Genomic DNA, 22,305 nt, shown 5'->3' on the forward strand with positions numbered 1-22,305 from the left:
CGATTTACCAATAAAAATATTATTCCTAAAATTCAATGAACTTGCATGGATGAAGTGAGTTCATTAGGTAAGGGTAGTTGAAATGTCCCCTGGAAAAAATCAGTATTTTTTCAGGAAAACGGGAAAATTTCGGATGAGTAATTTGAGTTTCTTTAATCTCCAATTCTTGCGATTCTTTGGACGAAATAGTGAAATTCACAAATTGACCGCAATTTCTTACTACGTAAATTAAACTAAGTAATATAAGATTTATCTAAAAATATTTCCTCAGCTGTTCCCAGTCAACTTGGTCCTATAAAGAGATTTTAAATAGAAATAGTGCTTTATGTTCGCAAATATACATATATAAATATGTAACGGCGAATAGTTGGCGTAAATTTAGGCATGTCTTTGACCTGACATGCGCCTACTCAAGACATAACCAAAAACGCATTCAGTGTGTCGTGTTTGAATGCATTATTGTTGTGAACTCAAGTGACATCAACGATTGCAATGAACGAAACGAAAAACTGTCAGAAAAATATGATGCCGCTAAGGGAACCCAGAAAAAAGCGAAGGGTTCGACTTCGGCCACGTAAACCATTCCCAATTAATATAGGTTCTGATAATGAATGGATCGTTTATACCGGCCACCTCGGTAACCTGGGTGTCTGTGTCACAGAACTCTACGATATCGAAGCTCTACATTCCATGGTAAGGAGTAGCTGTCATAAAAATTAATAACCGGCTTGATATTGTTTTGGGATATAAAATACTGGTTATTCAGGTATACATGAGTAATTTTCTTGCTCAATGAAATTAACAGGCCTACTTTTAAACCAGCCTTACTTTTGCAGTAGCGACTAATTTTTCATCAATTTTTACTGTTTATAGGGGTTTTTTGGGAAAGGATCTTTATCGCGAAGTTATCCAAACTTTGAGAGGACTAGACGGCCAGTTGTGAGACACAGACAATGGGCTAGACGACAAGCATGGCTTGAACAAGCGGAAAATCTAGCGGCAGAAGCTCTGGCAAAATCTATGGAAGAGGAATCGTGGAAAAATGTTGCAGTTATCGACTCGTCAAAAGAAATGGATCGCAATAAAAAAACTTGTGGTAAACAAAAACCTGTTCAAAGTACATGTTTCCAACCCAAATATGCGTACAGAGAATAAAGTATAAAGTCCAGATTATATACATTTGAAAAGAGGTGTTTTATTTTAGAAATTTTGTTATACATTATGTTCTGTAACTTGATCTGATGTTAATATTTCAGATATCAGTCATGGTTTTTCGTCGTAGGTGAACATTGATATTCCATTTTTAGATGATCTTATTTTGCTACGAAATGAAAAAAAGAAACGAAAAAATAAAGCAGGACCAATGTGAACAAATCTCCATCTTAAAAATCATAATTTCAAATAACTGAATTACAGGGATGACAGCAGCATTTGATGAGAAATATCTAAAGTGCTTGCATGCTTGCAGAATTATTTACAAACAGAAAATGAGGAGTTTAGTGCCAATCTAAGATTTTCCAGGTGTTATTGTTTCAACAATTTTTATTATAATCAACAGTGTCAGAAGTTGAGGAGGCAAGAGCAGATGGACAGGCATCGGAAAATGCTGGGAATATTGTAAAAGATGTTAGTGTACATGATTCAGATGAGAGCGTAGAACCTGCAGAAAAAAAACTCAGACTTTCAACTCAAGAAGATATCAGATCTTCTGAAGAAGGCGCAGATTGCACAAATGAAAAAATGGATGGCAAATGTGAGAAAAATCAAGTTGATGATATGGTGTCAGTTACAGAAATTAAGAACAACGATTCAAGTTCTAGTCTATCTAAGAATATTGAAGTGCAAGACTCCCATGAAACTGGTGGTGAATTAACATCTGTACCTGCGAAAGTAGATGAAGTCGTTCTTGACACCAGTGAAGAGGAAGATGAAGTATGTGAAATTTCACATGTCGAGACTTCAGAACCCATGACACAAAATGTCTCTGGTGATGCAGATATTATGGTCTTAAGTGATGAGAAAATATCAATAAGTTTAGACGAAGAAAATTGTTGTGAAATCGAAAATGAAACAAATGTTGAAGACGACATCGAAATGTTAGAGAGAGAATTGTTAGTTTTACCCGACAGTGACTCTGATACTGAAAATTATTTGAATAACGTGAAACCAACAGTTCAGAAGGAAGGTTTTCCCGTTAGAGAAGTAATGTATCTCACATTTGAGGAAACGTTTTTTCTAATGTTCGGATTGGGCTGCCTACAAGTTGTCGACTTTGATGGTAATTTGTTGAGTATTTTGGATGCATGGAATCACTTCTGCCATGTACAAAGTGATTTTGTACAAAAATATGTTGTATACCATTACTTTCGCAGCAAGGGCTGGGTGGTTAAACCTGGCTTGAAGTATGGCGGCGATTTTTGTAAGTAGCATTTCTAAGTTATGCATGTTGTATTCTATGAAAATAAATCATCAGTCACGAATTTTTATTTTAGTAAGAATTTTTTATATTAATCTTGACAATGTCAATCAAGTCAGAACTTTGGTCAGGATTGTAGATGATTGAAAATATTTTAAAATCAATGCAACTGATCCTATTCCAGTGCTGTACAAACAAGGGCCTCCATTTTATCATGCATCGTATATCGTGATTGTGGAAGTGTTAGATGCAGATACCTTGATCACAGATGACAAGAAAACAACACGTAAAATGACCTGGAAAAAATTATTTGGCCTTGATAGATTATCTGAAACTGCTGCCAAGGTACATGGGTTTGTTATTTTTGCATATCAATATTAGTTTTACGTGTCAATGCAAACTTATTGTTTTCTATTCTGATCCATCATCAGGAAATAAACTTAGTCTCGTCTCTTCATGTGACTTCATTACCTTGCAGGAAATATTATTCGCTAAAGTCCTTTGGCCATCAAAAATTCCAAGAAGTGAACACCCTTCCACCCCAGAACTTTTGGGCGAATTTATGGTGCAAGAATTACTTTATAGAAGATGGATTCCAAAACAAAATAGAGAGGAAATTGATTTAGAAGATGACAAAGATGATTTGGAGTAATAAAAACAATTTTTACACACAATCTTTAAATTTCACGATTTATTGCTAATTATTCCTAACGAATATAGTCCATAGTTGACTTGACATCACTTTGTAGTTTTCGTGTTTTAACATATACATAAACGAAGCGATTTAAGAGCATGAATGATCTTTTGTTTAAAGTTACAAAGTAATTACAAATTCTGTGGGCAAATGGTACTGATAAAAACACAATTATTTACATACTAGACCCTATTCTGTTAGTACCCAATGGTTGTGTTCTGGGATTTTTGGCAATACCTGTCCTTCTGTATTCACTTCTTTCAGCCAGATATTCTTGTTTACATTCTTCGAAAAACTCTGGATTATGAAACCATTTTGTCAAACATTCTTTCATTACATTATTTTCCTCACGGCATTTCACTACCATTAAGAAACCAGTACTGGAACAGCATTTACTGAAAGCTGAAGCAGGATAAATTCTTATGAAATGATCAAACAAAGTAAATGTGATATAACTGCGTTAAAAACTGATATTTCCCAAAAAAAAAATTTATCCAATGTATAGCGTGTGATGTGTGACGAACCTACCTTCAACTTCTTCAGCGCACTTTTCCTTCCTCGATCGGTCACGTACTTTTTTGGGTATAATAACTTGTAATTCTAGTTTTCTCAAAGACAAGTCATCAGGATTGCCTGAAAAAATCTTTTTATTGACTCCACGGCCTATGGATATCCCGTTCTACAAACCATTACAACCTGAACTAACCTAAACACTATAACCAATTCGTGAAATTTACGCACAAGTATGCTTTAAAATAAATTGAGAACCATTTATATACAAGTATGAAAATAATAGCTACATTAAGTATAAATTGTAGCAATGATTACCCAGTCCGTGAGGTCCACCTGTGTAATTTCTTGAAGGTACGTGCTTCTCTGCCATTTCTTTTCTCTTTTGATTATACTGATCATAGCTTTTGATTTTCTCCGATACGCGCTGCACGCGACTTACTGACAGCACAGGATGCACGGTGCAACGAAACATTCTGATTGGTTGATCCCCGCAGCCGGTCGGTACCCGCCATGCCTTGCGGTGATTCTGCACATTTTCCAACATTTTCAGATTGTCATTCTTCCCGAATTGATAGAATTGTTTACTTCAGTCGCTTTTACGTTAAGTAGTTAACTACGAAGGAGATTTGAATCTAGAATCAATTTTGCTAAGTAGGTAAGTACCCTCTAGTTGTATATTGATATTTGCATCTGACAAACGCCTGAAACATCGTCGGATTTTGACAAGCGGGCAACTAACCTCAATTCTCCGTTTACAGAACACCATTGTTCGTTCTTACAGTTTGATTCTGTTTTTCCCGAAAAATGAATCTGATCTGGCCATATTGATTTGTTACAATACTTATTACTATCGTTGCATTTAATTTACAGAGGAAATGGACCGTCTGTTACGGTTAGGTGGCGGTATGCCAGGTCTGAATCAAGGACCCCCACCATCGGATGCTCCTGTAGTAGATACTGCTGAGCAGGTTAATAACATTTCTATCTAAATAATGACATAAAAAATATTTTTGCTGTAAATGTAAAAGATTTATGTTTCAATTGAACTCAGTTATATTCCAATGTGGTGAGAGTGCATGTTATAAATCATAACTCCATTAGTTCTGAACTAATTACTTTATTCCAGGTATACATATCATCACTGGCTTTACTGAAAATGTTGAAACATGGACGCGCTGGTGTACCCATGGAAGTTATGGGATTGATGTTAGGTGAATTTGTAGATGACTATACAGTCCGAGTCATTGACGTCTTCGCCATGCCGCAAACAGGAACTGTAAGATATTTATTGTATTAAAAATGTTCATGATATAAAATGAGTCTGTAAACAAAAGCCACAGTGGATCTGTTCTGGACTCACTTCGTAATAATTTAGTAGTTGATTATTAGTGTAAATAAAATTGTTTGATAGCGAGTAGAAACTACTCAAATAAATAGACCAACATTTTTCACGATATGCTAAAATAATATCTTTTTTGATAAGGGCGTAAGCGTTGAAGCTGTTGATCCAGTATTCCAAGCCAAGATGTTGGATATGTTGAAACAGACAGGACGACCGGAGATGGTAGTTGGATGGTACCATTCGCATCCTGGTTTTGGCTGCTGGCTTTCGGGAGTTGATATTAATACTCAGCAGTCATTTGAAGCACTTAGCGAACGTGCGGTTGCTGTTGTCATCGATCCTATTCAATCGGTGAAAGGCAAGGTCGTCATTGATGCTTTCAGATTAATTAATCCTAATATGATGGTAAGTTTATTCGCAATAAAATACGATATATTCATGTAGTAAAAAATGTGCGATTTTCCATCTAACAGACACTTAACAATAGCGGACGAGATATCCAGTCCCAAAGGTGTCTGCTATTGGGAAGTTTCACTGTAACTACGAAAGTTGAATTGTAATCCATATCCTAATGAATTTTATAACAATTTGAACTTATACTAATACCTGATGCGAAAAATGTTGAAGAAGTATATCGCAGATGTGATTTTACAATCTCAATTCTATATTTACATTATTTATGTTTAGGTGTTGGGACAAGAACCTCGCCAGACTACATCTAATTTGGGTCATCTGCAAAAGCCATCGGTGCAAGCTTTAATTCACGGATTAAATCGTCACTACTATAGCATTAGTATAAACTATCGTAAAAATGAACTGGAGCAGAAGATGCTCCTCAATTTGCATAAAAAATCATGGATGGATGGTCTCACACTTGCTGAATACTCAGAACATGGAAAACTCAACGAAGGAATTGTTTCCGATATGTTAGAGTTGGCCAAAAATTATAATAAGGTACGCATTTTCGCTTTTTTGTGCCTATAGCGTTCGACCTGCTATAGAACATCTTGTGAAATGTTGGCTAAACAATCTCGAATTTAACTATGATTGACTGAAATTATTACGTTTTAGGCGTTAGAAGACGAAGAAAAGATGACACCAGAGCAGTTGGCAATAAAGAATGTTGGAAAGCAGGATCCAAAACGGCATCTTGAAGAAAAAGTCGACACGCTAATGACGACAAATATTGTGCAATGCCTCGGAGCTATGCTTGATACTGTCGTATTCAAGTGATGTTTTCTCTTTATATAATTTACCTACGAAAATTGAACATAAACCCGTCTTTTTAAAATAAAATGAAAACAGTAAAATTGGCTTTCTATTTTGTCGTATATCCAGTTTCTTTTTACAATAAATGTCGGAAACAAATTTTCTGTTACATCCCACCTTGTAATCACCATGTAACATATGTGTCTAACGACAAGCATTTAATCTTCGTACCACACTTTTTCTGGATAAAAAAATGAATTTTATTTCAGGAAAAGGGCCTATGATCGAGCAACATTAATGTACAAGTGTTTCCGTTGTAATTTATTTGAATTCTCTGTAAATTGGCCAGCCTTAGAATGAAAAATTTATGTACAGTTTCTTGCGGTTAATTACATATTCGGTTGTAAAAACAAATAGCGTAAAATGAGCAGATAAATATTGGGGTATGGAATACAAGAATGACAAACCTATGGTATGAACATCCGAGAATATACAGTTTGTACTGTTAAGATGTGGGAATATTTCTACTCAGCCACTCAGCATAACCGGCCACGAATGTGATTCTATAGGATATTCCCCAATCGTAGAATTAGTTTTATACCAAATACCGAAAGCTCTGTGTGATTGCGAAACAAAATTTTTGAATGACGTTATATGTATAATGAAACCGTGTATGTATTGTTTCTGCATTTTTTTTTTTTTTTTATTAAAATGATGCGTGCAATTCGAAATGTCTTTTCAACGATCCTACAAATATAATGGCGGAAAATTGATGTATCAATTTTCCACAATTGTTTGGCATGTTCAGAGCAAATTGATATTTGAAACGAGCTCTTGGTGTACTATAAAAATATCTGATTTTAAGCATAACAGACGTATGGTTAATCTATCACTTTATTATTTTCTTTAGTAAAATAGTTGAGATTGATTTCGGTAAGTGTATCGTAGTATCAAGAACGGAATTAATTCATTTGGCAGGTAATAATTGCATCTCCGTTTAGTTGACATAAATGGAACTTTTCAGGCCCCTCTAGGATGTAAATAAAAATATATAACTTTGTTTCGTATAGTATGAAATATTTTTCATTTTACACCGAATAACTTCAGGATGACTGATAAGTATATCTTTAGCATGCCTGTTATATGGTATGTTTACGAATTTCATTATTCGCTGGCTGGCGCTTCTTGGTCTTTATCCTTCTTCTTCTTCTTTTTCTTTTCTTTCTTCACTTGTGTTTCCTTCAATAGAAAAAGAAAGTAATTCACTATTTGAATGAGTTGAAAACATTTCGTACTTTACGATTAACGGTATTATGGTCAATCGCCGCAATTCATATTCAAAATTTAAAAAGAATGTTACGTGCGTATTTTTCATTTTGCTTTAAATAATTACCTATTATTTTGCAGCACGTATTATTAATAAACCAGATTTGTATTATGAAATATACGAATATACTAACTTCAGTAGCTGCATCTGCTGGAGTTTCAGTTTCAATAGCTTCCGACTCTTCCTTTACTTTCTTTTTTTTCTTATCTTTTTTATGCTTCTTCTTTTCTTTTGGTGACGCAGTTTCTTCGTCTTTACTTTCTTCAGCCACTGGTGCATCAGTTGGACTTGTCGTATCCAGTTTTCGTTTTCGACTAGCTGCATCTTCTACTCCATTAGCATCAGTCTGATACCAGTAAAAAATAACAGAACAATGTTTAATCATGTCATATTCTACATTTTATAGAGCAAAACTCATATTTAGCAGCTTCTCAGCATTTTGAATAATATTTTAATAGTTTCAAAATATTTGAAGTAAAAAAAAGTGCCAAGTGTTTCACCATAAGAGCCATTAGAACACACAACAGTACGATACTGTAAGAGCACATATAACATACACAGAAATGATTCACAGTATTGAGAAAAAGTTATTACACTGACGCAGGAAGTAAAAGTAATATAGTACCTTGGAATAATCCACATAACTTGTAAGCCAGTCAGAAGGTGTTTGTTCATTTGGTTTTCCATGCTTATCCAATTTGCCTTCCTTTATCATTCGTTTTTTTATTGAGGCCTTAGGACCCAGTCCCCACTTTCTGGGGTAGGCATCCCTTTCCATAATCACGCGTTTTATCTTAGCAGCTACACCATGATCACAAGCAGTCATAGTAGGTGACGTCATAAGTGCAATGGCTATTTGCGGAATAAAACGAATGTAGTCAGTAAATACAGAAAATTAGATCCCGTAATCACGAGTATTCTGTGATAATGTGAATGAACATGGAATTTCATTCAAAGTGGTCTATCAGAGATTTGACCTCCTCAATTTTGTTACTATCAGAAACTTATTTCATTTCAGTCAGTGATAACATGTCATTAGTCGTACCAAGAGCAATAGCTTCTCCTTTGCTGGTGACAATCACAATTTCTTCATTAAGCTCGATTCCATCATCATATAATAGAACACCAGGAACCATTATTTTTGCTCCATAGCATATAGCATTTACCTGCAAAGAAAACCACAAGAGTGAAACATTGCATGATTCTTTGCACTGCATCAAATACTCTTAAATGTCTACCAATTCAAACTTAAAACAATATAATACAGAAAATATGCCATAACAGTTTTTTAATAATAAATGAGAATACATACTGCGCTATCCTTCAAAATAATTCTTTTGTGTTTCACGAGAAGAGCTTCTAAAGGTTTAATTACTCTGCGTAAATAAGTCTCATCACCATGGTTCTCGTATAGCCATTGAGCATCAAGAATATCGTGCATCGTCACCATTCCGTCTTGTTCGGATTGTACGCCTGACCTTGATCGACGTAGCTCTTCCATTTGACAGCCAGTAGTTAGAAAGAGACCTAAGTGGACGCACATTGTTCTAATGTAAGAACCTGCTTCACAATCAACTTTAAATACTCCCATATTTCGATCCTCGTCATAGTCAAGAAGAATACTATCATAGACTGTCCTGACTCGCAACTGACGCTTGACTGCTGATATTAATGGAGGTCTTTGAAACAGTGCTCCGCGTAATTTTTCCAACCCTTGTTTCACCTAACACAAGGTACAGATTGTTAGTTGCATGAGAATACTTGAAGACTGTAATTCTGGGAGTTTTTTCCTTTTAATTTGATAATTTCAGTTTCATATTATCAGATGTTTTGACTTTAAAAAATGTGCATTCATTTCTCACCTTAAGAACATTCTCAACAGCAGAATGTAATTTGAATACTGCAATATACTGTTTTCCTGCAGACTGTTGCGACTTTACAAGACGAGTCGCTCTGTCTATACATACAATCAGACACCCTGTTACTTTTGGATCCAAGGTACCAGAGTGACCAGTTTTTTCAACTTTCAAAATTCGTTTGATCCAAGCAACAACTTCATGTGAAGACGGATTTGACGGTTTATCCAAATTGATGCAACCTGATTTAATGTACTCAGAGAGATTGCGATGCAGAGGCGTTGAGCCGCAGGTTAATGGTGTAAAACATTTTGTACGGGTCAATAATTTGTCAAAGTTCTGAAACGAAAGTAATATCACTGAGTTCGGTAAACAATGTATTTTCAAATAATTATAACTTATTTCAATGAAACCAACAAGGAACGTACTTTGAATAACAATGGCCAGTTGCCATACTCCAATTTTACCGCTGCCTTGGAGGGTTCAACTTGGCATTTCATAGCCACTTGCAGTTCTCCGAGTGACTTTTTTTTATCTTTTCGTTTTTCATTTTCTGTGAAGATCAAAAACGTAGAACATAACCTCGCTAGCTAATGATTATTTATATGCCATGTGAGCTGGTTTGAAGTAAACTAAATTGCAAATAAGTGTTCACGAAGGGACATAACACAAATGAGCCTCGTAAGCTATGCAATACTCGTATTTCAAGCATAAATAATGGATGAAAAATATGCGATAACACGTGTTTACCGCAAGATGTCTGCTCGATGATCATAACAGAAAACAGAAGATTTACGTTGAAATAAACATCCCGGAAGGCGTCAAAGGCGAGTACAAGTTACCAGAGTGACAAATAGCTTTTGTAGCATATTTATTATGAATAATATTTACCTGTTTCTGCCATTTTAAAATCACTCACAACACGTGCATAAAATGTTTTAATATATTCGGCGTGCGAAGCTACGAAGCTAGCTTCGAAAGAAAAGCGCTGGTTACACGCTATACATGAGAGGAACACGCTTCAATGCGAAAACGTGACAGGAGAACGTGGCTTCGATCTACACGTTTACATTTTTCGACACCGTCGGGTACCCTGGCAGTGTCCAAAAGATTTTTGTCCAGAAATGTTAAACCACGAAGACAATGGCCAAGACAATAAATAAATCTTGATATTTCCTTGTCCAACCCATTCTATTTATTGTTTAGAAAAATTAAAACCTCATTTGAAAGCAATAGTAATACTACAGTCTCAAATAAGTAAACAAGGACATTGGAAAGGGAATCCCCAAACTCGTTACACCGCCTACATCGGTAGTGACGGTAGTCATTTTGGTTAAGAATGCTTCGATGGTGGTTTGATAAATTTCTTACGCATCATTCATAGCATTCGGGGAACACCCCGCGTTCATTCTCGTTCATTTCAATACACCATTTCAGTGGCTTGCGTCTTTTCGTGAGAGTCAACACGTTAAAGTGCGGCCGTTATCGTGAACAATTAACTACGGTAAGTGTATTCATTACTTGCATTTAATATCGTCGGATTACTTGTTCAACAGTCTGCTTGAGAAAATTCAACTTCATTGTTTTCTGCTGTTCCTTAAAGGTGAATATGATTTTAGGTTATAATTCAGTTACACGATGGAATACCGTGGAAGAGGGTCGAAAAATTCTTCATATAAGCCTAGAGGTGCTGGTAAATCAGAAAATCATATGAAACGTAAATCTTATGATCAAACAAATGAGCGAGGCCCAGCAAGTGAGGGTTCATCTTCTGTAAATCATGAGGCTACACCTCCTACACAAAGACCAGATGTTGATTATAGATCAACAAAATCTGGTCGTGACAGCTTCTCGAATAGAAGTGACCAACGAAATTCCAATAAGGGAAATCAGCGTGGATCGCACAGGTTCTCTATGCAAAATCGCCACCCTGATGGAAAACATTCAAATCAATTCTCCGAAATGAACGAGTGTGATCAGACGGTAAAAAGAACTATGAAATCGTCCCTTAATGCCCAGTCTGCTGAATTTACCCCTAGAGTGGCTACTCGGGATTTACAGAAATCATCTGATCCTTCTCTTGCATCCCAACAAAATTCCATTCAAACGGGATCAGGAACATGGCTTCGTACTGATATTTCTTCTGTTTCTGAAGTTTCGTGTCAGGTGAATTTAGTCACCCTTAGTAATGTCTTGTACATCTCTAGTTATTTACAGCAAAATTGTATCTTGGACTTAAGTATTTGTATACATATATCCTAGTGGCAAAGGAAGCGCCTTTTAATTTCTTTTTTAGTATATTTCTCATTCAACTATCATGTTTTCCGAGCTACATAATTTGTCTCACATTTTGCAATATGTATATAATATATATTAATAGATATTTTTTCCACACAGAATGATCTAGGAACAACGAAAGATGCTGCTGTAACTGGAAAAAAATTCTGTATCACTGAGGTCGAAAATGATTTGTTCAATGCCCCTACTAATGTTTCATTGGTCCACTGTGTTGGAGCAGATTTTAGAATGGGTTCTGGAATTGCCGTACAATTCCATGAGAAATTTAGATCGATTGGTAAATTACTCGATCAAAGAGTAAAACCAGGTGGCGTAGCCTATCTTAAAGTTCTTGATAGATATGTGTTTTACTTAGTAACAAAACAAGCAAGTACAGGTAAGCACGTATGTTTTATGCTCAATATAACATTATATTCATTATTTTTTAGTACACACAATTCATTGTTATTAAGTACTCTGACTATATGGACCGATACTAAATATCTTTGTACACTTTTATTGGAGTATTTACATACATTTCGATTTGTCATCATTGATTTGATACAATTCCAGATAAACCTACCATGGACACAATGAAACAGAGTCTATTTGCACTGCGTCAAAGATGTATAGAACTCAAAGTCACGGAAATTGCAATGCCTCGAATTGGATGTGGCTTGGATGAACTTCAGTGGAAGGACATAAAATCTATTGTGGAAGAAATTTTTGAAAATGGCTTTGTTATAACTGTTTACCATTTAGAGATGGTAAGTTCGTACCTTGAGGCAATATCTTTCATTGCTGAGTTATAATTTATTTGCTCAAAACTAACATAATTGCACAAGCGAAATATTGTCCCTACTTTGTAATTATGCAAATTGGAAAAAATTTCACATTCCTGATAAGATTCATGTATGACACGCATATTCAAATTTTTTACTTTGATCACTAAAATATGCTTAAAGGTTGTTTAAATGAAGTTTGTAACAGATTGGATTTCAAAATTACTAATCTTTTGTATTTACAAAATACTGCAAACTCTGTTTCATGATAATGATACCCTGTAAATGTATGTCTGATTGTAATTACATTTTCCTAGATTAAATCATAACTTTTGAATTTCTCAATGTGCACAAACACAAATACAATTAGTTGATTACTAAAATATTAATTTCTTTTATGTCATAGGATGATATTAACGAAGCTAAATCTGGTTTTAAGTCCAGAGTAAAAAATGAAGGATTACAGCTGAAGGATATAGAGCAAAACACAGGGCTGCTTTACATTGGTTGTGAACGGCCATATGTATCTGAGGAGATGATATCATTAAATGAGAAATATCCCTTCTTACGTCGTTTGTCACGATCTTCATATGAGCTTGGAAGCGTATATCGCACTGAACTTTATTCAAAAGATGTAGTTTACGGTTTGATTTGCAAGAAGGCTGAAAACACTCCTGTAAGTTTTACACATCTGGAAGCAGCTATCCAACATCTGAAAAAGCTCAATTACAAGGATAAGTATGAATATTTTGGGTTGCAAGCTTTTGAAGATTGTGATGATCCTTGCATAATGGCAAAAATAGAAACCCTGCTCAGAAATTCGTCAATAGACGCAGAATTCTGGATTTGTTGGCCACCTTCATTAGAATGTATGCATCCATCCAAATCGGTACGTTTTTTCACATAAAAAATATATATTTTTTTTTATCGTGATTCAATGCTTAATTCGTTTCTTAACTACCAGGGAAAAAAAGACGAGGATACGCAAGTTGAAAGCTGTCTTGACTCTACTGAAGCACAACAACCATCTTCTCTCCCTCTATCAAACTTTGATAAGAAAACCAAGGGGAGGAAAAATGGAAACATCTCACAAAGAGTTGAAGATAAACGAGGTGGTAAACATAAAAATTCTAAAGCAGAAAATCAAGATATAAGTACAGTTCAACAAAAGATGGCTGCACAATCGTTGAGTGAAGAAACCAATTCAGAAAAGTCAAAGCTGGATCTCACTCCTCCCAATGCTTTGAACGAAACTCCAAACACTGATGAACATGAACTTCAATCAGCGGAATTATCTGAGCAGAATGATAATCCACTCAATGATACTTCTCATAATGACAATCACGGTGACTGGTGGGATCTGGAGGTTCGTTAAAAACATTTTTTGATTGTCAAACCTCATTTGCGTTCAATAGATGTGCTATTTTTGCTAATAGATAGCACCTTAGATCGATAATCTATACATTTGATCTATAAACTTACCTTATATGCCTTTGTTATGAATTCTTTGATGAAGATTGTATGCAATCTTCTATGAAGGATAGAAATACACATTATGTGAATGGGAAGATAATGCGTGATATAAACTAGCTATCTCAAAGGAGTACTATATAAGTTGTAACATCAGCCGAACGATAAACTTCGTACTTATATATTGTAGGAATTATTCACCCCACTAGTAGTTCATACACCTCTGAGAACCAGGTATAATGATGTTTTAACCATAAATCATGCTTCTGCTTTCACAGATTAGTCCAAATAAAATCGGCGATCACGATTCATATGCTGAAGCTGAAAGAAGAAAAAGTAGAGAAAAGGAAGAAGCAAATCGTCTTATAAGACAAAAAGAAAAGTTGCAAAGAAAAAACGAGAAGCCGAAATCATGTGTTACTGAGTGTAAAGGTGATCTATTTGATGCTGAGGAGACTGTGAGTCTGGCTCATTGCGTCGGAGCTGATTTCCGGATGGGTTCAGGAATTGCTGTACTTTTTAGGCAAAAATTCCAATCTGTAGGGGACCTTCTTGACCAAAGAGCGAGTCAGGGCGACGTAGCCTATATTCAAAATGGTGCAAGATATATATTTTACTTGGTAACTAAGAGTGAAAGTACTGGTAAGCATTTTACAGTAAACGATAAGTTTCATAACTAGATAATTATGGTTTTTGTTTGAATGAGCTAGGTTTGAATCAACAGGGCTTTGCCCCACTTAGAACTAATCAGATTTAAGATCCGATCAGTGCAGCAGTTTTTAAGCTATCACAATAAATCCATAAAAGAATGATATTATCTTCAAGATAGAGTGACGATTTTGGTCTTAATTGACGTAGCTCTAGTAAATTTTGGACTTCATCGGTCACATAGTTTTGAAGTTATTTGAATACAAGCATAAAAAAAAAATATAAAAATTTTATAACGATTTTCTTTTCAATCAATGCGACATTTCTTAGTCTAAGATTGGTTGAATTTCGGATTTTATTGGTCCAAAAGTTTCGAAATTATTTGAATAATCAATTTAAAAAAATGAAAAATCCATTTTTTGATGTTTTATGAGCTCGAAATGCATTTGAGCAACAAGTATATAGGTTGGTCCACTAAACTCCGCCAAATGATGCACCTGTTTATATTTTGTAATTCTAGGGAAGCCAACATATGGTACACTGAAACGAAGTTTACATGCATTACACGCCAAATGCAAAGAGTTAAATGTCACCGACTTGGCTATGCCCCGAATTGGTTGTGGGCTGGATCGCCTTTCTTGGGATCAAGTAAAACCAATGATAGAAGAAATCTTTGCTGATGGTTTTAATATAAAAATTTACAATTTAGAAAAGGTGAGTTTAAGTTTTCATACTAATATCGAATGTATATTGCTTCATTTTATTACATATCACCAGCTGCACTGTTGTTATCACCATGTTGCTTGTTCTCTTCTATTTAATTGCTTTTAATTTTAACCAACGTGCCGACACAAGACTTCTGGTTAAAAGTGAAAATACTCGTAAATTGTTTAATATCTTTCAAATCTATGCATAGATCCTTGAAGCTTATTCTTCAAGTTTTCCAAACCTCTATTTCAAAGCATAGTCATCATTATTAGGACACCATAGATTTTCCCTTTTTCGCTAAAAATTTTTCGTTTTCAGATGACTGTTATGTGTGTTCTAATGATGATAGTATGTTCTGTTATAAAGGTTTGAAAAGTATGAAGAATCAGCTTCGCTTGTCTGTGGATGATCTTGCAAAACATTGAATAGTTTATGAGTATTTTAACTGTTAACGACAATTTAAATTTTCCTACGTTAAATGAATTGGAAATAAGAGTTAAAAGAGTTTCCCGTTAAACTTGAGCTAGAGAGCTCATCTTTTGGGAGGATCTTTTTTCGATCAAATCCTAACATTTAAAGGGGTAGGATCGAAAAAAAAACTTTGAACTATCCGAATCCGGAATAACGTGGAGTTCATATGATTATTATAACAGAATTCGGTAATTGTAATTTGCATATACCTAAATGCCATGCTATGTGTGTGCGTGATTTTTGTTGGTGGTTTGATTGAGTGGTTTTCCAAAACAAATAGGTGCGTGCTAAGCGCAGGATACTAGAAAAATTTCTAATATCATGCATTATTGGATGTGTTTCCATTGATCAAAAAATAGCAAAGCAAACCTAACAGTTGAAAATTTTTTGAATGCACCAGTGTCAGTGTGAGATACAGCATCCAAAGAAAATTTGGTATCGCTTGCATTGTTCTTCGTATCGACTGTTTGTGAGATATGTGCTCTGACAAATCTGCATGACTGATACCGTATTCGACTGCAACGACCTAACTTTGAATGTTAGTTACGAGCTTATATACTACTTTTTGTATTTTCTGTCCTTCTGTTTATTACTTTTTCTTGCACAGCTTGTTACATTCTTTCATTTTTGGTTTGATCATAACTGATATGGCTTTTGTGGGTGTAAAATTGTGTGGCTGCGAGCAGACTGCAATTTACAATAATTTCAGTACTGGACGATTCAGCTATCACCGGAACCAGAGTGTAAAACGACTGAATCTAGTAAGAAAAAAGGGAAATCGAACAAACAATCCAAGCAAAGTATTAAGCATACTAAAAAGGCAAAATGTAAAAAACGGAAATGAGCGTTATAATATGAACTTATATTTTAATAAGGATTTTGGATGAATCAATTTCGCATGTATGGATACTAAAGACTTATTCTGTTCGAGGTGTAGTTTTTTAAATTTCATCAATCCTATATAGCGAACTTGTGTAAAACAATATTTGCCATGTGTAGTATGCAGGATCAAGTGCTTAATTGATACATCTAGATTATAGAATATTAATGATGTGTGGAGTTACAATTTTGTGGTGATTTGAAATGACTACACAGATTGATCAATTACTCGTTTTCATGCGGAACATAGAACAGAAGAGCCACGAAACACCAAACTAAGAAATTTCGTAATATAATAGAGATAAGTAATCTGGCTTATGTCAGTTGTGTGGTTAATTTACAAAACTGTTACATGGGTTCTCGAAAATCCTTTCAGGTAGAAAATTGTCTCTTATCCAAATATGACTTTGTGAGGTATTCTCTATTTCAGGATTATCAGGAGACACCAAAATCTAGGCCAAAAACTACCATCAAAATCGAAGAGTTATGTCTTAAGGATATTCAATTGCAAACTGGGTTGTTATATATTGGCTCTTCAGATGGACATATATCTGATGAGATGAAATCATTGGATGAAAAGTACCCCTTCTTAGTGCGATTAAGTAAAGAAAAACCAAACATGGGTACTGTTGTTTGCACAGAAGTGTCATATCCCAGAGAAAAAGTATATGGTTTGATTTGCAAACAATCGAAAAATGATCTTATTAGTTATAAATACTTGATACTCGCAATTAAGCAGTTGAAAAAACTTAACAGCAAAGATAGATATTCGTATTTTGGCATACAAGCGTTTGTAGAAAAAAACGACGAGATAGTGATGTCAAAGATTGAAACTGCGTTCAGGTTTTCGTACATAGAATCGGAGTTGTGGATTTGTTTTCCACCTAACTTAAAGCATTTGATGCCTCTACCAAGTTCAGGAAGACCTTCGATGTAAAATAAATCAATATTAAAAGTTAAATGTATGTACATCATGTTTTTCTATGTATATGACTGCGTGTAGTTCACATGACAACTGTTTCAGATCGGATTGACATTGAATTGTAAATATAGGTTGAAATTAATTATTTTCATCGGAGACATATAAACTGAACAATCAAGTATTGCCATACATTCCCTTGGGACTGTACTCTTTTCTTGTATGAATTTGTGAAGCCTGAGAACTGGTACACTTACAGATCATGATGCCAAAATTGAGGACATTTTATGATTTGCTCTTTATCGGTGCTATTTGATTTTTTATTCAAAAACATGCATACATTCTATTTCTTAAAGTTGAAGTGTTCGTTTTATTCACCATCTTCGTCGCTCTTTTTATATCTGGTGATGACGACACGTCCAGTCTATATTACTTTTGTAGACCAGCTTTTCGACACTCTATTTTATATTGTGCATCTGCTTGATAAATATTTAGCCCTACATTTATAATTAAAATGGCTCAAGGGGCATATACGAATAGACGGCTGGAAACGTGGGTGAATTTTGAAAATTGTATCTAGACAACCAACTATTCAATTTTATTGGAGTTTATTTTGCGGGGCCCGCAATATCTTAGAAACAGCTCAACCGATTTACTACTAACTTGGAGCCAGTGTTATTGGATATTTTATGCTTTTCGCCACGTTCCGAAATTTTTTTTTCCATCAAAATGGTGACCATTGAAGTTTAATTCTATTTTTTGTCCAAAATTTACGATTTTTTTCATGCAACGAGCGAAACGGGTGACATTTTTTTCAATAACAGTGCTTCTTATTTGATTCTGATGACAAAAATACGTAAAGGAAGCTTAATTTACATATTTTCAGAGGAAAAAAAAACCCAATGCAATTGAATAATTGGTTGTTGAGGTATAATTTCCCAAAATTTACCCACTTTTCAGCCATCTACTCGTATACACTCCGTTATATAAATGTGGGTGAGTCACGTGAACTGTTTGCTGTAAGCAGGCCCTTCTCGAACTTTGACAACCAAAGTAAGTCGAGATTGGTCTATCTGAATTTTTCCACAAAATGAGTTGGCAATGCAAGTTAATGTTTTTTCTTCTACAATTGTTGAACTGTCTCTTAGTTTGAAGTAAGACGCAGAATTACTGTTTTTAAACGTAATTCTATAATTCTTCATAGAATTTAACACAAGGGGAAAAAGGGTGTTGAAAATTAATAATTTTATAATGCAAGTTGGTATAAGGCTACAATGTACGCAAGTACTGTTGCAACATGTGACACATAGAGTCGCATAACGTATATATATATATATATATATATCTACATAATCGTAGAATATTAGTTTAGATTCATTCCTGCAGGGTTTAAGTTGTATGGTTTTTGTTTATCAATTATGCTTACGCATCAATGACGCATACATTAAGTAATCATGTATCCCAAAATATATCTTTAATGACAATATAAGCACGAATAAAGAGATGTTAAAACTTTAAAACAGTCTATTCATATTTTTGCACGTGTTTCATTGTAAGAAACTACAGGGATGATAAATATTTAATCTAATTGATTATGCAGAATTACAAATGATCCAGTAATTCGTGGTTGTGAAATATTGACTATTAATTAGTACCTAGAAGTAGAAAATGCTTGCATAAGACGTCTATGGTAAAAAAAAGCATGTCCTCAATGAACAATGACGAATATGAAACAATGGCACTTTTTATTGATTCTATTATTTATTAGGGAAAAATGCCGATTTCGTATGCATAATTTTCAAAATTATTTACATCAGTTTGATAATTACTTACAATCAACTTTCAGCCAATGAACAACAGTCCTAACACTTCACGTGGCAGCAGAGTTTCGTGGGGTGAAACGGATAATCGCCGATCACTCGGTATGTCGAACGAAATCCAACGAATGCTGGCATCCTTGGAACAAAAAATATGTGATCAGACTTCAGCACACCATGAATTAAAGCAAGATTTTCAAAAAATTTCAACCACAGTCGATGCTTTTTGCGAGGAGCATAAGTCCTTCCACGAATATCGTGAAAAACTTGAAGGAAAATTGGCGGCTTTGGAGGCTGATAATAAATCCTTCCACGAACATTGTCAAAAACTTGAAAGAAGACTGGCGGCTCTGGAGTCTAGAAATTCCGATTACGAAGCGAGACTCCCACAAGCAATGATTTCTGGCAACCCTATCTACAATCCTCGATCTGATTATATAGATCCTATCTACAAGAAAAACGATTGTCATTTACGTTCACATTATCAGAATGGGCCACCTCCACTTGTATCGAATACAGTTTCACCGCAGCTCTTTCCTAGTCCCCGTTTTTGCTACCCCCACGTAGGAATGCACCTAGTTCCGATGGAAAATGATGTGTATGCGAATCAAGAGTGCGTAAACGCTCAATCGATATCCACACCGAAGATATTCGCCGCTAATAATCTACCAGGTGAAAGACTGGCACTTCTGCATCGTACGCAAGATTTTGTGCGTAGAATGGGATACGCATCTGTAACGGAGGATTTCAATGGTACTATTTACGTAAAAAAGGATGACCATTCGAAACCTCTGCCAATCCGCGGATATGGAGATTTAAATAATCTCGAGAATCCGCAAGTTTAACGTTTTGCTTTTGGGTAATTAATTCTGTCAAAAGATACGTCTTCGGTGGGTGTCTCATCCAGCGACATTGAATGCTGTCGTATTAATTGTCGTTCCATGTACTAATACATTAACACAAACTTGTTGCGTTATTCAATTTGTCAGAAGAACTTGAAACATAACAAGTCTTGTTTTCATTAAACATATATCTTTACCTATGGGCAGTATCAGAAGCTTGAAAAATATGTTTATTCCTTTTTTTTTTGTTCTTAATTTTTTTCTCATTTTCTATTTTGTTATATTTTGTACGTTTGTGCCATATGTTTATTGAATAAAACCATGAAAGATTTTCATATTCCTCCTACATTACGCGTATACTTTTAACGATCTCCCACATCTGAACGAATTCCTTAGGGAAAATTCCTATTCATTGGGCTAATAAAAATTTTTGGGAAACTGTTAGGGAGTAGATTGTTTAGCGCTAATCAATTATTCACCATCGCAATTGGAATAATTGATCGTGATGCTTCTTATAATTAGAATAATGCAGGATAATTGGGAATACCCAGTTCCACACTGTTGACGCTGCTGAAGGTATGAATTTTGTTCATCGTGTATAGTAAAATGTTATTGATCGCAACATAAGTTTGATATTCATAATTTTCTTACAATTTATAGATGCAAAAATTGCATTCGTATAATGCCCGAATTTACTTTTACGTGAGCTATATAGGTATATGAGATATTTATAACAGCATTATTGTCAACGTATACTCTTCATCTGGTAACGCGGTAATCTAGTGAATTTTACGGAATTTTACGCTGCGAAAGATCGATCAGGTACAATAATACGATATTATACGTCGCTTGGGGTCGCACAATATCCTCTATTACCAGGAGCGATTTGTAAAGATCCCGAGCACTCAATAGCGTTAATATCCTCCCGGTGACAAATGAGTATACGACGCCGCAGGACGTCCGGCGTCCCGACGCCACGCGCCTCTTCTTGTCCCAAGAGAAGTATCTGAAAAAAATCAACGTGTCGATGATGACGCGTTTTAACAGTACAGTGAAGTTTCCTACCGTTCACCAAATCGGTATCGTTTAGAGTAAAAACCGTTGAAACTTGTACAGGTGATGTACTTTGAAAAAGATACACCGCACATTACCTTGAACGGATATAAATGGCAGAGAATAGATTTTTTCAAAAAGTGTCTATTTGTAGACTCCCGAAAAAGAAATGCTAAATCTATGCACAACTCACACCTCAGGGTGTGGAGAATACTTGATCCTTTCGAGTACTACGTCAAATAATTGTTTAGTCATTCGTACGAGGGTGCACGGTGTGCCAGATAATTAACCCGGCACAAAAGCCATAGTTATAACTATCTATACTCTGCACCCCAGTGGTATAGCGAACGATATTGGAATTATTCGAACTGTTTCCATCTATGATGCCATCGACATGTTACAGGCGAGTATGACTTTGCTTTATAACAATACCTCTACCCCTACGCTGTACGTGTACGCATACGAACGCGGGGTGACCGATTGTAAAGTTACTGGCACCGTCTGGTACACCGATCAACAATACGCGTTCTATCTGTACGGCACGGACATGATCGTCTTACCTTCGAACCGAACCCTTTGTTGGTTTCTTCAGTATGCGTAATCTTTGACAAAAGTCTTAGATTGCCTCACCCCTTATCTATATTTTAAGAATTGTCCTCTCCGTTTTGCGATAAAAAAAACAAAAGGGGAATAGGAGAATGCTCGTATGTGTATGTTATGATTGTTGCCAATGTTAAATACGTTGTTTGAAAATAGTGGTGGAGCAATGAGCGCCGACGAAATTGTCGATGAAATTTTTGCTTTGCGATTAATAATAGTTATTAACGCACGACTATAATTCACGATGAGAGCATTTTGTACCGAATCTCGAAGAAGATATTCTGATACAAAAAATTTTCTTCGTCCGACCCCCCTTGAAGAAATTCTTTTGCAGGCGTGTGAAGCGGGCGTGAAATTGCCGTTTGCAAGCACACATTTGCAAGCGGGAGGACATGTGCAAAAAGTGAATTTTCAAAAGGACTCGGACAACAAAAAATTGTGCGATCACCATCCTCGCGACCCCCCCCCCGGTAAACAACGTA

At 35.4% G+C, this 22,305-nt stretch overlaps 5 protein-coding genes across 7 annotated transcripts; 3 read left to right on the forward strand and 2 right to left on the reverse strand.

The window, feature by feature from the left end:
• The first annotated feature begins 469 nt into the window (after positions 1-469).
• LOC124411712 (tRNA-splicing endonuclease subunit Sen2) lies at positions 470-3,068 on the forward strand. Its single transcript, XM_046891011.1, has 5 exons — positions 470-693; positions 874-1,096; positions 1,559-2,419; positions 2,601-2,761; positions 2,895-3,068. Exons 1-5 carry the CDS (start codon positions 493-495, stop codon positions 3,066-3,068), a joined length of 1,620 nt encoding a protein of 539 aa, XP_046746967.1. The 5' UTR covers positions 470-492.
• Positions 3,069-3,086: 18 nt separating this feature from the next.
• LOC124411725 (COX assembly mitochondrial protein homolog) lies at positions 3,087-4,065 on the reverse strand. Its single transcript, XM_046891047.1, has 3 exons — positions 3,939-4,065; positions 3,639-3,743; positions 3,087-3,512 (listed from the first exon to the last, which is right to left on the reverse strand). The coding sequence occupies exons 1-3, from the start codon at positions 3,991-3,993 to the stop codon at positions 3,286-3,288; spliced, it is 387 nt and encodes a 128-aa protein (XP_046747003.1). The 5' UTR covers positions 3,994-4,065; the 3' UTR covers positions 3,087-3,285.
• A 66-nt stretch (positions 4,066-4,131) lies between these two features.
• On the forward strand, positions 4,132-6,275 carry LOC124411716 (26S proteasome non-ATPase regulatory subunit 14). 2 transcript variants are annotated; one of them, XM_046891024.1, is made up of 6 exons: positions 4,132-4,278; positions 4,494-4,591; positions 4,750-4,899; positions 5,107-5,370; positions 5,653-5,919; positions 6,037-6,275. In XM_046891024.1, exons 2-6 carry the CDS (start codon positions 4,499-4,501, stop codon positions 6,196-6,198), a joined length of 936 nt encoding a protein of 311 aa, XP_046746980.1. In that variant the 5' UTR covers positions 4,132-4,278; positions 4,494-4,498; the 3' UTR covers positions 6,199-6,275. The 2 variants fall into 2 exon arrangements, with proteins under 2 accessions (XP_046746980.1, XP_046746990.1); XM_046891034.1 differs by having other exon boundaries at positions 4,150-4,274.
• A 562-nt stretch (positions 6,276-6,837) lies between these two features.
• On the reverse strand, positions 6,838-10,377 carry LOC124411708 (H/ACA ribonucleoprotein complex subunit 4). The gene is made up of 8 exons (XM_046890995.1): positions 10,249-10,377; positions 9,786-9,910; positions 9,364-9,696; positions 8,814-9,224; positions 8,547-8,667; positions 8,127-8,353; positions 7,635-7,847; positions 6,838-7,413 (listed from the first exon to the last, which is right to left on the reverse strand). The coding sequence occupies exons 1-8, from the start codon at positions 10,259-10,261 to the stop codon at positions 7,339-7,341; spliced, it is 1,518 nt and encodes a 505-aa protein (XP_046746951.1). The 5' UTR covers positions 10,262-10,377; the 3' UTR covers positions 6,838-7,338.
• Positions 10,378-10,963: 586 nt separating this feature from the next.
• Positions 10,964-20,345, forward strand: LOC124415963. Of its 2 annotated transcripts, XM_046896728.1 has the most exons (9): positions 10,964-11,523; positions 11,755-12,031; positions 12,208-12,401; positions 12,823-13,305; positions 13,381-13,782; positions 14,165-14,528; positions 15,055-15,248; positions 19,358-20,211; positions 20,247-20,345. In XM_046896728.1, exons 1-8 carry the CDS (start codon positions 10,996-10,998, stop codon positions 20,171-20,173), a joined length of 3,258 nt encoding a protein of 1,085 aa, XP_046752684.1. In that variant the 5' UTR covers positions 10,964-10,995; the 3' UTR covers positions 20,174-20,211; positions 20,247-20,345. The 2 variants fall into 2 exon arrangements, with proteins under 2 accessions (XP_046752684.1, XP_046752685.1); XM_046896729.1 differs by lacking the exons at positions 19,358-20,211; positions 20,247-20,345 and adding an exon at positions 17,023-17,590 and having other exon boundaries at positions 10,981-11,523.
• Positions 20,346-22,305: the final 1,960 nt, after the last annotated feature.

The sequence above is a fragment of the Diprion similis genome, chromosome 2, assembly GCF_021155765.1.
Source record: "Diprion similis isolate iyDipSimi1 chromosome 2, iyDipSimi1.1, whole genome shotgun sequence".
In the NCBI taxonomy this organism is placed as follows: Eukaryota; Metazoa; Arthropoda; class Insecta; order Hymenoptera; family Diprionidae; genus Diprion; species Diprion similis.

What these genes read in the sequence shown, in the direction of transcription:
- LOC124411712 (XM_046891011.1), top strand. Translation starts at nt 493, where the DNA reads ATGAACGAAACGAAAAACTGTCAGAAAAATATGATGCCGCTAAGGGAA. An exon ending in TCGAAGCTCTACATTCCATG is followed by an intron (nt 694 to 873) that starts GTAAGGAGTAGC and finishes TACTGTTTATAG; the next exon opens with GGGTTTTTTGGGAAAGGATC. An exon ending in GAAGTATGGCGGCGATTTTT is followed by an intron (nt 2,420 to 2,600) that starts GTAAGTAGCATT and finishes ATCCTATTCCAG; the next exon opens with TGCTGTACAAACAAGGGCCT.
- LOC124411725 (XM_046891047.1), bottom strand. Translation starts at nt 3,993, where the DNA reads ATGGCAGAGAAGCACGTACCTTCAAGAAATTACACAGGTGGACCTCAC. An exon ending in AGGTGGACCTCACGGACTGG is followed by an intron (nt 3,744 to 3,938) that starts GTAATCATTGCT and finishes AGATTTTTTCAG; the next exon opens with GCAATCCTGATGACTTGTCT. An exon ending in GTGCGCTGAAGAAGTTGAAG is followed by an intron (nt 3,513 to 3,638) that starts GTAGGTTCGTCA and finishes ATCCTGCTTCAG; the next exon opens with CTTTCAGTAAATGCTGTTCC.
- LOC124411716 (XM_046891024.1), top strand. Translation starts at nt 4,499, where the DNA reads ATGGACCGTCTGTTACGGTTAGGTGGCGGTATGCCAGGTCTGAATCAA. An exon ending in TAGTAGATACTGCTGAGCAG is followed by an intron (nt 4,592 to 4,749) that starts GTTAATAACATT and finishes ACTTTATTCCAG; the next exon opens with GTATACATATCATCACTGGC. An exon ending in TGGCCAAAAATTATAATAAG is followed by an intron (nt 5,920 to 6,036) that starts GTACGCATTTTC and finishes ATTACGTTTTAG; the next exon opens with GCGTTAGAAGACGAAGAAAA.
- LOC124411708 (XM_046890995.1), bottom strand. An exon ending in ACTGGCCATTGTTATTCAAA is followed by an intron (nt 9,697 to 9,785) that starts GTACGTTCCTTG and finishes CTTTCGTTTCAG; the next exon opens with AACTTTGACAAATTATTGAC. An exon ending in GTTATGTGGATTATTCCAAG is followed by an intron (nt 7,848 to 8,126) that starts GTACTATATTAC and finishes TACTGGTATCAG; the next exon opens with ACTGATGCTAATGGAGTAGA.
- LOC124415963 (XM_046896728.1), top strand. Translation starts at nt 10,996, where the DNA reads ATGGAATACCGTGGAAGAGGGTCGAAAAATTCTTCATATAAGCCTAGA. An exon ending in TTTCTGAAGTTTCGTGTCAG is followed by an intron (nt 11,524 to 11,754) that starts GTGAATTTAGTC and finishes TTTTCCACACAG; the next exon opens with AATGATCTAGGAACAACGAA. An exon ending in GTATGCATCCATCCAAATCG is followed by an intron (nt 13,306 to 13,380) that starts GTACGTTTTTTC and finishes CTTAACTACCAG; the next exon opens with GGAAAAAAAGACGAGGATAC.